Source organism: Zootoca vivipara, chromosome 5 (genome assembly GCF_965207765.1).
Source record: "Zootoca vivipara chromosome 5, rZooViv2.hap1.1, whole genome shotgun sequence".
In the NCBI taxonomy this organism is placed as follows: Eukaryota; Metazoa; Chordata; class Lepidosauria; order Squamata; family Lacertidae; genus Zootoca; species Zootoca vivipara.
The window spans coordinates 42,756,179-42,769,409 of record NC_142588.1 but is presented as its reverse complement, the minus strand read 5'-3'; the positions used below and the strand labels follow the sequence as shown (position 1 = coordinate 42,769,409).

Sequence of the window (13,231 nt, the reverse complement as noted above, 5' to 3'; positions counted from 1 at the left end):
AGATGGTTTTCTATTTCAAATATTAGCCGTAGGGATATAAAAACTGAGGGAGCATATGACCTGGGTAACTGTAATTCACTGTTTTCTTTCAACTAGCATTGACATCTCTGAGTAGCACTCCTGCACCTCGGCCTAGCACCAAAGCATCCACTACTTCTGGTAAGCCTTCAGCTAGAAATTCAATCTCACCATAATTCAGTTTAATAACAGTGCAATCTTACACCTATCCACTCAGAAGTAAGTCCTCCTGAATTTAAGGGGGCTCACTACAGGCAATAGGGACCCAGGTGGCGCTGTGGGTTAAATCACAGAGTCTAGGGCTTGCTGATCAGAAGGTCGGCGGTTCGAATCCCTGCAACGGGGTGAGCTCCTGTTGCTCGGTCCCAGCTCCTGCCCACCTAGCAGTTCGAAAGCATGTCAAAGTGCATGTAGATAAATAGGGACCGCTCCGGCGGGAAGGTAAACGGCGTTTCCGTGCGCTGCTCTGGTTCGCCAGAAGCAGCTTTGTCATGCTGGCCACATGACCTGGAAGCTGTCTGCGGACAAACGCCGGCTCCCACGGCCTATAGAGCGAGATGAACGCCGCAACCCCAGAGTCGGACACGACTGGACCTGATGGTCAGGGGCCCCTTTACCTTTACTACAGGCAAATGGGTATAGGATTGCAGCCTTAGTAGTTTTCAGCCCTGCTATTGGAAATCATGTCTTCAAAGAGTGTAGTATTTGATTTGGTCCTTTCCTCCCTCTTCTTTTGCTGTTTCTAGCTTACCATCCTGCTTTGCCAGGTATGTTTTTCTCATCTTGTATGTATTTGTGAAACTTTTAAAGAAATAGTTATAATGCATCAGACGGACGGTCGTCTGGTTTACATTTGGCGGTGCGGTGTGTGATTTTGTAACACAACAACCTGGCCAACCTGGACCTTCCAGATTTTCTTGGACTGACAGGTCAGTACCATAGATTGGGTAGGGAATCTATGGGCTGTTGTCAAAAGCCAGCCTTGCAGAGAAACCTACTCCTTCAGCTGATAGAAGTTGTTTCCTCTTCTCCAAGACATAATATTAAATCTGAGTTCTGGATATATAGTATTGTAGAATAAATTTATTATGAAGAAATTGGTAAATATGTAAATGCAAATTTTATATATATGTATATTGCATAGAGTTTGATCTGCCAGTGGGAGGCAACCAATGCTTCTCTTTTGTCTTTCTAAGATGGCACCGTGAGACTAGTCAATGGACGGAACAGATGCGAGGGACGGGTTGAAGTACTTCACAATGGAATTTGGGGGACAGTCTGCGACGATGAGTGGGACTTAAGCGATGCAAGTGTTGTGTGCAGGCAGCAGGAATGTGGACCCGCTCGCTCAGCAACAGCAAATGCTATGTTTGGTGAAGGCCCAGGGCCAATTATTATGGATGATGTCAGGTGCACGGGCAATGAAATCAGCTTGGGACACTGCTCCCACAGAGGCTGGGGATTGCACAATTGTCTCCATAGAGAAGATGCTGGTGTCATCTGCTCAGGTACTCTTTCATTTCAGGGTGATAGAATAGCCTTTGCCAACCTGGTGCACTCCACATATCTTGGGTTACAACTTCTGTCAGCGCCAGCCAGCATGTTCAGTGGTTAAGTATGATGGGAATTATAACCCAAAACATCTGGTCGGCACCTGGTTAGTGAAAACGTATATAAAATTTCAGTCCAATATCCACTTATCTGGGAGTAAGTCTAATTGAAGTCCATGGGGCTTATATCTGAGTAGGCATGTATAGGATTGTGTTGAAAGTGACCGATGTAGGGGAATTACCTTTGTTTCATGCATTGTCTGCCTTTGCTGGCTTCATTCAAGAAACCAATTGTAATGAACATTGCCTATTCTAATATCTAATTTCTTGTGATCAATATTTAAAATGATGTTTTGTGGGTTTCTCCAGAACATACACCAGGCAAAGAAAGCTGACTTGGTCCAATGGAAAACTTTCAAAATACACAGTAGGGCACACTCTGTGTTGGGGCCATGACCCAAAATGCCACAAATTGCAAAGTCTTCATAATATTAATAATCAACACTGATGTCAAGCCATACAGGGCTGGATGATGTCCAAGCCAGTAGGCTAAGGCTTTGTGGCTAAGAACCAAAACAAAAGAACCAAAGCACTCACAGTAGTCACTTTCTTATAAAGAGCAGAGCTGGTCCACCTATGAGGTGACATGAAGCAACCGCTTCCGCCAGTGGAAGTGCAAGAGGCACTACCTGCTCACAACACCACTTCTGCCAGAACATTCCCCTGTTGCCAGGCTTTGGCGAGTGGGAGGCATTCTGCTGTGCAGTATTGTTGCTCCTCTTCCCTGCCACTGGGGCAGAGAAGATGAGTACCAAGGCCTTGTGGAAAGCTCCCTGATCTCACCTAGTTGGGGGGGGGGTGTTCTGGCAGTGGTGGAAGTGGGGGGCAGACAGGGCAGGACAACAGAGGCAAGAAGCAGCACATTCTGCTTTTGCCTCAGGTGCCAAAAAAGGACTGACCATCACTGATAAGAAGCATATTCTGTTACGTTTTATGTTCTATGTAAAATTTTGATTTCGTTGAAGTTATATTTACTCTGCTATTCCACTTTTTCTCTTTCTTTTCAAGTACCAACTGTGAGCACTCCTACTCCAAGTAAGGAACACCTCATCTTCTCTATAATACAATCCTAAATTGAAGTTTTTAGTTTACAGATTCAAACTGGCATTTAAATCTATTAAATGCACATATGTTTCTGTATGAAGTCTGTTTTAACCATGGATTCCATCTGTAATAAATGGGGTAACTTTTGCTGCATATTAAACTACATAACTGACTCTATTTTTACTGCAGTAAAAATTACTGCAGGAAAACTGTGTTTCTCACAATATTTCTCTTACTTTCCCCTTTTTTCCCTTCTCCATCTTTTGTGGGGGGTTTTCAAGGACCTGCAATTAGCAAGGAAACTACACTTTCAAATGGTAAGAGATACCTCAGCTTCCTCATGATATATCACACTAAGTGTTAGCTTTGGCTATGCAGGCTTTGTAGAATACTGTGGGTTTTTTTCGTGGAGGAATTGACCAATGCATAGCCCACAAATGCAAAATGATTTATAAATGTATAGGAACGGCTAGCACCAGATCTGTGTTGCCATCTCTCACATGCACCATCACTACCCCCCCCCAATGGCACCCTGCCACCTCTTTGGAAATAAACATGCTGGAAACTGCACATGATTCACTCAAGAGTGCTTTTCTCAATGATGCTACCACCCATCCCTGCAGTTGCTAGGGATGGATGGCCCTCTAAAAGCCAGGTCCATCCCAGTTCTGCTTGGAGATGGAATTAAATCTGTCCCATCCCATTCCTGTGCAGATTTTTTAAAAAATCAGAAATATGAAAGTAAAAAAGAAAAAGACGAATAAAACAAAAGTTATTTGCAAGGTGGTCCATAAGCTGCAGCGCTGCCTCTGTAACTATTTTTTCCTTGACTTTTTAAAAAAGTTCCAGAACCAGTTATCTAGCTGCCCACAACCTGGAGTGTGTAGCGCATGGTGCTCCTTACCACCATACTCTTTGAATGCAATGGAGCAAGTTCCTCCGGGTGCAACAGAACCTGACATTCTGTCACTCTCAGAGGGGATTGTATGGGTAAAACATGGATTCCTCCTGTTTTTACTGTGACCTATCCCCAGAATGCCTCTGGTTACTACGTACATTAATAAATATGTAGTGGCTGGGCAGTCACTTCAACCGGCACTTCTCTGCTGATCTCCCTCACCCCAAACCAGTGCTTTTTTTCCCTAAAAAACCGTTTACAGGTACTCTCATTTTAACTCACAAAAATCAACATTTTATAGTTCAAAATCGGAGGAAATAAATGGACAAAAGTACAAAGATTCACAAAATGTTTAGGGGTATGTGTACCCCTGCACCCCCCCCCATAAAAAGCACTGCCCCCAAGCCACCCCGCAAAAGTTGAAAAGCAAAATTAAATGGGATGGCTATGTCAGTTCAGATGGGCACCAACATTTGCTCCGTATGCTGATATTGTGACTGAGCCTCTTTATCTACCAGTAGTGAACCCATTCTTCTCTCTTCTTTTTCTCAGGAGCATCTGTGAAACTAGTCAATGGAAGACACAGATGTGAAGGACGGATTGAAGTGCTTCACAATGGAAGGTGGGGGACGGTCTGCGACGATGCATGGGACTTAACTGATGCAAGTGTCGTATGCAGGCAGCTTGGATGTGGACCTGTTATCTCAGCACCTGGACAGGCTCAATTTGGTCCTGGTTCAGGCACAATCCATCTGGATGATGTCTCCTGCGCTGGGAATGAATGGCACTTGGGCCAGTGCCCTCACAGAGGCTGGGGGATACATAATTGCCTCCGCAGTGAAGATGCTAGTGTCATCTGCGCAGGTATTTTCCAGCTGCAGGTTGATAGTTCCATTAAAAATTAATAGACATAGACCAAGTGTGGGGAACCTTTGGCCCTCCAGATGTTGCTGGACTACCACTCCCATCAGCCCCAGCAAGCATGGCCAATAGCCAGGGATGGTGTGAGTTGTAGTCCAGCAACATCTGGAGGGCCAGAGGTACAAAGATGGATCTAGAGGAGCCGACGTGCTCTGAGCGTGTCTGCAATGGGGCAGCTTGCCAAACATGCATAGGCTGAGCTGAAATGCTGAGCCATTACTGTTCCAGATAACCACGATAGCCTGTGTTTGTTCACCAAGCTGACTGCGGCAGACATGTTCCAAAGATGTAGACAGCACTGGGGAGGGGCCAGTGACTATTTAAGACCATTTAGATTTAAAGTACTGTTTTAATAATAACCAAAATTGAATTTAATACAAAATCATTCTTGAGGAATTACATTATCTGCATAATATTGAACACATATGTAAAATGCTGTTGGTTGGGTAACACGTACAATCACTGTTTTGATAGGCACTTAAATGGAGTTACAGTGCTTACCCCTTGCAGTCACCCATTTACCGTTTTGTTTATTTGTGTAAAAAAAAACCTTAAAAGAGATATTGTTCACATGATACCACTAAAGATGGTAACTAAAACATTGCCCTAATTGAAGCAGAAATTGGATTGCTATATTCCACTTTCTTCACCCTTCTTAAGAACCACCCATGACTTTCATCTAATCTACTTTTCTTGATAAGCAGCGTCTACTGCTGCATTTTAAACCACATCAGTCCTACTTACAATATTGATACCAGCGAACATTTTTCTACTTACTTCTCTTCTTCTTTCTTTTCAAGAACCAGTCCAGACCACACCTGCTCCGACAGGTAAGAGGCTCCTTACATTCTCTATAATATAATCCTAAATCTTTCTTCTAAATATGAAGATATTATTGAACAGGCTTCCCTTGGAGGAATTGTGCAATGAGCAGCACTTGTGGCAAAATTTATATAGAGCTAACCTTGCAAACAATCCTTCTCTTTTGTCTTTCTAGAAGGGGCTGTGAAACTGGTCAATGGAAGACATGCATGTGAAGGGCGGGTTGAAGTCTTTCACAACGGAAGATGGGGGACAGTCTGTGACGATTTGTGGGGCATGACCCATGCACAAGTTGTGTGCAGGAAGCTTGGATGTGGAGATGCTATCTCGGCACTAGGAAAGGCTCAGTTTGGTGAAGGCCCAGGCTCAATTCTTATGGATGATGTCCGCTGCACTGGGAATGAAGACAGCTTGAGTCAGTGCTCCCACAGAGGCTGGGGAATACATAATTGTGTTCATAGGGAAGATGCTGGTGTCATGTGCTCAGGTAAACTTGGGTTTCTGGATAACGGATAACAATAAGATGTGTTAATGCCTAAGTGACTGGTATCCAATAAAGGTTGGTTTGAACATTCCTTTTCCTAATATGTGACACCTTGAGATCAATGTCTCAAATTACATTTTAGATGTTGTTATCTGCAATAATGGCTACAGAGGCATCTGAATACTTGATTTTGTCTCAGTCAATCTATTTTTGCAGAGCCTTTAGCTGCAGTAGATGCTGAGGGGTGGGGAATAGCAATGAAATGTTGGCAGACTACTACACAATCTGCCTTGAACCCCCCCCCCAGTAGGCCCTTGGGTGTGGTGGATGACACTTTCCCATTGCCAGTGTTGAAGTAAGATTTGACTGTTAATCTAGTGGGATTCCATACACAGAATGTGAGAGGACACCATCTTGTCATTTGCTCAAAGCAGTAATGGGGGAACTGGATCTGGCCATTGGGGCATTTCGAGAATTCCCACACCTCCTGTAGGCCACGTTAACAGATGAGTGAAGCCTTTCACGTGCCAATTAACTGATGCTACATGATGCCAGGTGACTCACCTTGAAAGGAAGAATCGGGAGTGCACTGTCCTCCTATCCTTTGCAAACGTATTTGGGATTTAAAAAGTGCTGAACTCTACCAGTGGCTGGAAAGGGGAGAATCTTATTCCTTTTCTGTTTGATTCTTCCTTTTTTCAGTTTGGTTCCGTGGATTTATCTGTTCCACATATGACATCACTTGATGTCAGGTGATGGATAGGTAGCCATAGTTTGGACCAAACCACTCTGCGAGCCAAATGAGGAAGCCTAGTAATGCTTTCCTTGTATTTAAGGTGAGCATTATGAGTCATGAGGTATTGTGTTTTCATAATACAGTATCCTACCTCTGTGGACATTGTAGAATGGGTTTCTCAGGTAGGAATTCGCTAATGAGCAGCATAAAAAAATGCAGGTGGTGCATAACTTTTAATATGTTGCAAATATGTATGTCACTTTAAAAAATGAGTAATTTCATTTCAATCCTTTTTTATATAACAGCAAAGGCTGCCCCCCAAGCCACCACTACAGCAGGTAATTAATATTTTTGTGATATACAAATAATTCAGAAATGCATGTTTTTAGAGCTGAAAATATGTACTGTCTCACAACACCAGCAATGCCTGGTATTTGTCAAGAAACCGCTGCCTAAACTGACATTTTTGACCATGGAATAACTCTTGTGTTGGAGAGCCATTTAGGTACCACTCCTAAAATATATTACACTAAAGCAATGTCATAAACAGATAGTCTTTATATGTTATCTTCTGTTATCAAGGAGATAAATAACTATACAACTTTTAGAAGACATCTGAAGGCAGCCCTGTATCGGGAGGTTTTTAATGTCTAATGTTTTATTATGTTTTTATATATGTTGGAAACCAACAAGATGGGTGGGGTATAAATATTATTATTATTATTATTATCATCAACAACAACAACATCATCTTTGTTTTTCATAGCTCCTGTGGATGATACAACTACAGATCCTGGTAATGTAAAAAATGATATTGTTGCTTTTTAACTAATGTATGATAAAACATCTCCCTAAGACAGTTTGTGGGCCTTTGGCAGCCCATAAGAATATTTTGGACCATGATGTTTCCGCCTTCAGTGACAAAAACGCTACCCACTCAAAAACCTCCTGCTTTGAACATTTCTGGAATCCATGTATAGTTTTTACCTAAGGCCTCAAAATTAGCCTTCGCGTTCTTCTTCATTCCCTGTTGCTTGAGGCCATGGTGAAGTATGAAAAGGGAAGGTGGTTCTACTTGTTGACTGAAATAATCTTTACAAGAACATATAGGTGGGAAGAGAGATGGATAAGAATTTTGTTTGATCCCCCTTTTTAAGCAAACTGACCTAACCAGCACCTGCTGGACTATTGCACAGCTTGGAACCTAAAGGTCCTTCAGATGTTGCACTTCTCTATATTTTACAATATGGCTCACAGCTCAAAAAAACTAAACAAATATATAAGAATTGCATATATCAAAATATCAAGGTCCTCTGGGTGAAATAAAACCAAATTATCTAAAAACAATCCAATAAAGCACTATAATTGAAAAAACAATATAAAGTGACCATAGGCTACAACAAAAGGCATTAGTGGAAATCTAATGTACTGTGAGAATGTTTCTTTTAACCAGTGGGCATATGTGCATGTACACAACATGACATTATTATTTTCTTTGCTTATAGTACCCAACAATACTTCTTCTTCTTTTTCTTTCCCCTGTCCAGTAACACTTACATGTTTGCCCGAATACATGAAGGCAGTTATTGGCAGAGAATATCTCACTTCAAAAGGCTGCTCTGAGTGCAATCTGTACTTGAGTGACCAAGCCTGCAAACCTGAGACTACAAGAGACGAATTTATATTCTATATACCATATGATGGTTGCGGGACAAGGCGGGAGGTAAGGAAGTGTATATCTGATCATAAGACATATTGGTATAATTGGATAGCTTTTATTTGGATAACTTTTAGGGTGTGAGTTTCAAAAATAAAACAGTTGTTAAATTATACCTCCTGGGGCCCCTTTGCATTCAAATTATCATATATTGGTTTTGTAAACCATGTATAAACAAGGCTCATGGACATGCATGCAATCCATTCACTCCTCTTCTCATGAATGACCTAACTAATAAGTATTTCATTAACTGTAGTTTCCTGTTTAATCTGAACCAGGAAACTATGCTTTGTTGAATAGCTCCTGGTTTGTTTTTGCTCTGGTTTTATTTGCTACAGTATATTTAAACTTACTGTCCATGTGTTTTGTCTAATGCTTTAACAGAACAATGGAGGGGTTAGCAGTTTCTCCAATACTGTCAACAGCCGTGGAACTGGTATAAATCCTCAGTTTATATTCATCTGCAAAATGGAACCAAGAGCCATGAAGGAACTGACACACAACATAGATGAAATGGAATCCACGGAAGAAGGCCTAAAGCAAAGTGGATTATTCCATATGAAATTTTTATTTTATGACTCACCTTCCTTCGCACGCCAAGTAGTTTCCATGCCCTACTTTTTGAAGATGAACCAGGACAAAAACTTCAAAGTTGAAATCTCTAACTGTAATCGGAGGCAAATATTCTTCGTAGACACCTGTTTGGCTTCGCCTAGCCCTCATGACTTCACAACTACAACACATACTCTAATACAAAACGGGTAAGGGGGAGAATAAGCTGACAAACATTTTTTGCATACTTTGGACAGGGTCAATTATTAGAAAACACACACTTTCACTTCAGCTGGTTCTATCCTGCCAGGACTTTAAGCTCTTCACAGCCATCCCTTTATTATTTTGTCTCTATAGATTCTACCTTCTATTTGGCCACGATTGGCTCCTACCTCTTTCCCTGGATTTCTTTCATCTTTCCACTTTCCTTCTCTGAATTTCTCGTGCAGTTTTATCTACAGTGTACAAAAATGCACATACTGGGGTCAAGTATGAATAAAAATGCATGTATTATTGGAAAGTAGCATATGGAAATGCATTATATTATGGAAGACTGCTTTGCAACTATGTGTCTGTTGGGCAAAATTGCAATTGCTTATCATTTCCTCTCTATTTTTTTTCAGGTGTGTTAAAGATTATAGCTATGTGGGTTCTTATAGACAGAGGGTCACCCGCTTCAGCTTTAAACCCAACTTCAAATGGTCAACAGTTTACCTACAGTGCAAAATTGTGGTGTGCGATGCATATGACTATAAATCTCGATGTTATCAAGGCTGCCTGACCAGGCGTAAGAGAGAAATAAGCTCTGGTCAAGAACACCTGCAAGTTATTGGCCCATTTAAGCTTCATTAAGTAGTGTCACCTAGCAATGCCCACCAAGGGCAATGAGGATATTTGCATAATGACTTCGTTTGTGGCATTATCTTGAATTCATCATTGTAGACAGTTCCGTAGATGCCAGAATACATGCTTGGATCTGCCTTTGTAACTCCGATCATCTGGTATCTTTGTAGTCAGTATGAAAGATCTGTAAAACCTTTAGCTTGAAGTCGTCACAATTAGTTAGCAAAACAAATAAAGCTAGCTGTGGGGAAAAAATCATGTTTCTGTGTATGTAATCATATGGAGACCATAATTCACACACTCAGGCCACCTGGGCAACCCCATTGAGAGCAGGCAACCTTTCATCCAAGGTTATTGAGCGGGTGGTTGTGGACCAGATCCAGGTGCTCTTGGAGGAAACTGATCAAAGGTCAAAGACAGTTACGGTAAAAGGTCAAAGACACTGCTGCTGGAGCTATACAGGTGGCACATGGTATAAACAGTATTAAAGAATATATGCACGTATACAGTATAGTCATATAGTAAAGGGTAGAGAGACCCCTGACCGTTAGGTCCAGCTGCTTCTGGCAAACCAGAGCAGTGCATAGAAATGCCATTTATCTTCCCGCCGGAGCGGTACCTATTTATCTACTTGCACTTTGATGAGCTTTCGAACTGCAGGAGCAGGGACCGAGCAACGGGAGCTCACCCCATCTCGGGGATTCGAACCGCTGACCTTCTGATCGGCAAGCCCTAGGTTTAACCCGAAGTGCCACCTGCGTCGCATATAGTCATATAAGCAGTAGCAAAAATGAACATATTTAGGCTGCATTGGTGGATGAGCTGAATGCCAATTTTACCAGGGCATTGCTTATGTTTACACAGCTGCATTAGCTTTCTAATCAGAAAACACATTGCATCATTCCACCTTGAAAATTTGCCTTGAATATCTGTACAAATGTACATATGCACACACCAGTATGCACACAGACATATACTATCTAATGCAATGTGGCTCAGGCTTTGGATAGCATCACATTAGGAAGAACTTCCTGACAGTAACAGCTGTCCGACAGTGGAATTTGCTGCCAAGAAGTGTGGTGGAGTCTCCTTCTTTGGAGGTCTTTAAACAGAGGCTCGACAGACATATGTCAAGAATGCTTTGATGGTGTTTCCTGCTTGGCAGGGGGTTGGACTGGATGGCCCTTGTGGTCTCTTCCAACTCTATGATTCTATGACATCTGTGACTCTGGCAGGCTCATTGGTTGGTATCATGGAAAACCTGTAACAAGGACCTTTGTCATATTAGCACAGAACTCTTCCCCTTGATATTCTCCTGCATTCCTCTAGTCTTAAATTTAAAATGAACTTCTCTCTCCGTCTTATTTACTTATTTATTTAAGTCATTCCTATATCATTTTATATATAATTTTGAAAAAACATCGAAGCAGTTTTCAGCCTAAATTAAAGCAGCAAATATAACACTGCAAGATATCAAAATAAAATAATACTGGTAAAGGTCAAGTATAAAACGCACATCAAAAGTGGCATATTTAGAAGAAAAATAAAGTATTCTCTTAAACAGAAGAAGATTGTGGATAAAAATCATATACAAAAATGCAACAAACACAAAATGGCATCTATATATATAATGTCCAAGTTGTCCCTGCGTCCAGTTGTCCCGTGTGTCCCTGGGGTACTGCGCATGTGTGCCAGGGACACAGGGATTGGACGGAGAGACAACCAGGGACCCAGGGAACAGCCAACTGCCGCTCCGCCAACCGCCGCTCCGAAGCCCAGTCTCATGCTGGAGGTGCGCGGTGAGGCGGCGGGGGAGAGAAGCGCTCCCCCCCGGCAGCCTTGCCGCACACCGCCGGCATGGGACGGCGCTTCCTCTGGGAACCCGAGGAAGCCGAAGCGGCAGCGGGCGCCGAGGGAAGCCGGCTTTGGCTTGGCGGTGGCGGGAAGAAGGGGAGGAATTCCTCCCCTTTTTCCCGCCGCCGCCAAGCCAGTCCCCGAGTCGAAGTGGGGGGGAAGGCAAACGGCGAAAAGCCTCCGCTGCGGACTGGCTTGGCCCGCCGGACTGGCTTGAAGACCCGCCACCGCCAAGCCAGTCCCGGAGCCGAATTGCGGCGCAGCGGGGTTTTTCGCCATTTGCCTCCCCCTCGGGGGAAGGCAAACGGCGAAAAGCCCCCGCTGCGGCTTGGCGGTGGCGGGAAGACCCGCCACCGCCAAGCCAGTCCCGGAGCCGAATTGCGAAGCGGCGGGGTTTTTCGCTGTTTGACTCCCCCAGGGGAAGGCAAACGGCAAAAAGCCCCCGCTGCGGACTGGCTTGGCGGTGGCGGGAAGACCCGCCACCGCCAAGCCAGTCCCGGAGCCGAATTGCGAAGCGGCAGGGTTTTTCGCTGTTTGCCTCCCCCACGCGCTTTGGTTTGGGGAAGCAGGCAGGGAGACGGCAACAGCCCGGGAAGCTGCCTGCTTCCCCGAGCCGTAGCGCATTGGGGGACAGAGCCGAAGATTGGCGGGCACTGTTTGCCGGGGTTGACAAGCCCCGGCAAGCAGCGGCCGCCGATCTTCGTGTGACAGGCGGTGGGGAATGCAGGCAGGCAAGAGAGCAAGCGCCTGCCTGCCTGCCTGCCTTCCCCACCACCAGTCCCCCGGTGCTTCGTGCAGCGCTGCTGGGTGCCGACCCGGCAGGCCGCTTCCTCTAACGCCCGTTTTTAAACGGGCTGAAATCCACTAGTAATTCATAATTCATAATAAAATAATGGAGATAGAAGCTGCAGCATACTGCACGCTACCTCTCCCAAATACATTGTCCTTATCCAGGTCTTACTATCATGCATTCCCACCAGCCATACAGATAACTAATCCTCAGCCAACAGCAATGTTTAGCCTACAAAAATACATAGCAGCATTAAGCCTAATTGACAACCCACTTATTCACCCACCTTCATCTACTGCAACATAGGCTGCACATACCCCATACCTTTCAAGCACGTTCCCAGCGCACTCTTTCCCTCAAAGGATTCTGGGCAATGTAGTTCATCCCCCACAGAGCTACAGTTCCCAGCAACACTTCACAAACTACGGTGCCCAGAATTATTTGAGGGGCTAAATGGTGCTTTGAATGTGCACGGAAGGTATAATGTGTATACAGCAACATAGCCAATCCTTCCCCATCTCTCACCAAGGAAAGGTTGCACTCTAGGTCAGTTCTGTCTATCACAATGAGTGGCATTGAGCAATTGCAAAACACACAAAAACTGAAAGAATGTTTGGGGCAAACTTGGAGGGGTATATTTGTTTTGGGCTGACCATGTGCTCAGGGCCCCCTTCCCATAGCTGTTAAAGTGTGCCTTCCCCCCTGAGCCTCTGTTTTACAACTGGCTCTAGTTGGTGGACCTTCAAGGTCTTTGGTTTTTACGTTTTAATTTTCACAGAAGATAACACAACACAAGCCTGCCCACCCCTGCTTATCTAGCACACCTAGTATGCCATGCAACACCTGTGGCCTTCTCGCAGGTATCTCCTGCTGCAGCTCAAAGCACCAGTAAGATCTGCAAAGATTAGGCAAGCTGTTATCGAACCATGTGGGCCAGAATGA

General features: G+C 43.9%; 1 protein-coding gene across 1 annotated transcript in view; it reads left to right on the top strand.

The window, feature by feature from the left end:
• DMBT1 (deleted in malignant brain tumors 1) overlaps positions 1-9,900 on the top strand; it is a 70,569-nt gene extending 60,669 nt beyond the window's left edge. Inside the window, exons 41-53 of the mRNA XM_088669872.1 lie at positions 97-159; positions 765-785; positions 1,215-1,526; positions 2,637-2,663; positions 2,954-2,989; positions 4,123-4,434; positions 5,292-5,321; positions 5,489-5,800; positions 6,839-6,871; positions 7,300-7,329; positions 8,081-8,256; positions 8,635-9,011; positions 9,426-9,900. Of these exons, the coding sequence (XP_088525998.1) occupies positions 97-159; positions 765-785; positions 1,215-1,526; positions 2,637-2,663; positions 2,954-2,989; positions 4,123-4,434; positions 5,292-5,321; positions 5,489-5,800; positions 6,839-6,871; positions 7,300-7,329; positions 8,081-8,256; positions 8,635-9,011; positions 9,426-9,654 (1,958 nt within the window). The 3' untranslated portion in view covers positions 9,655-9,900. The remainder of the gene's footprint in view (positions 1-96; positions 160-764; positions 786-1,214; positions 1,527-2,636; positions 2,664-2,953; positions 2,990-4,122; positions 4,435-5,291; positions 5,322-5,488; positions 5,801-6,838; positions 6,872-7,299; positions 7,330-8,080; positions 8,257-8,634; positions 9,012-9,425) is intronic.
• The last annotated feature ends 3,331 nt before the right edge of the window (positions 9,901-13,231 follow it).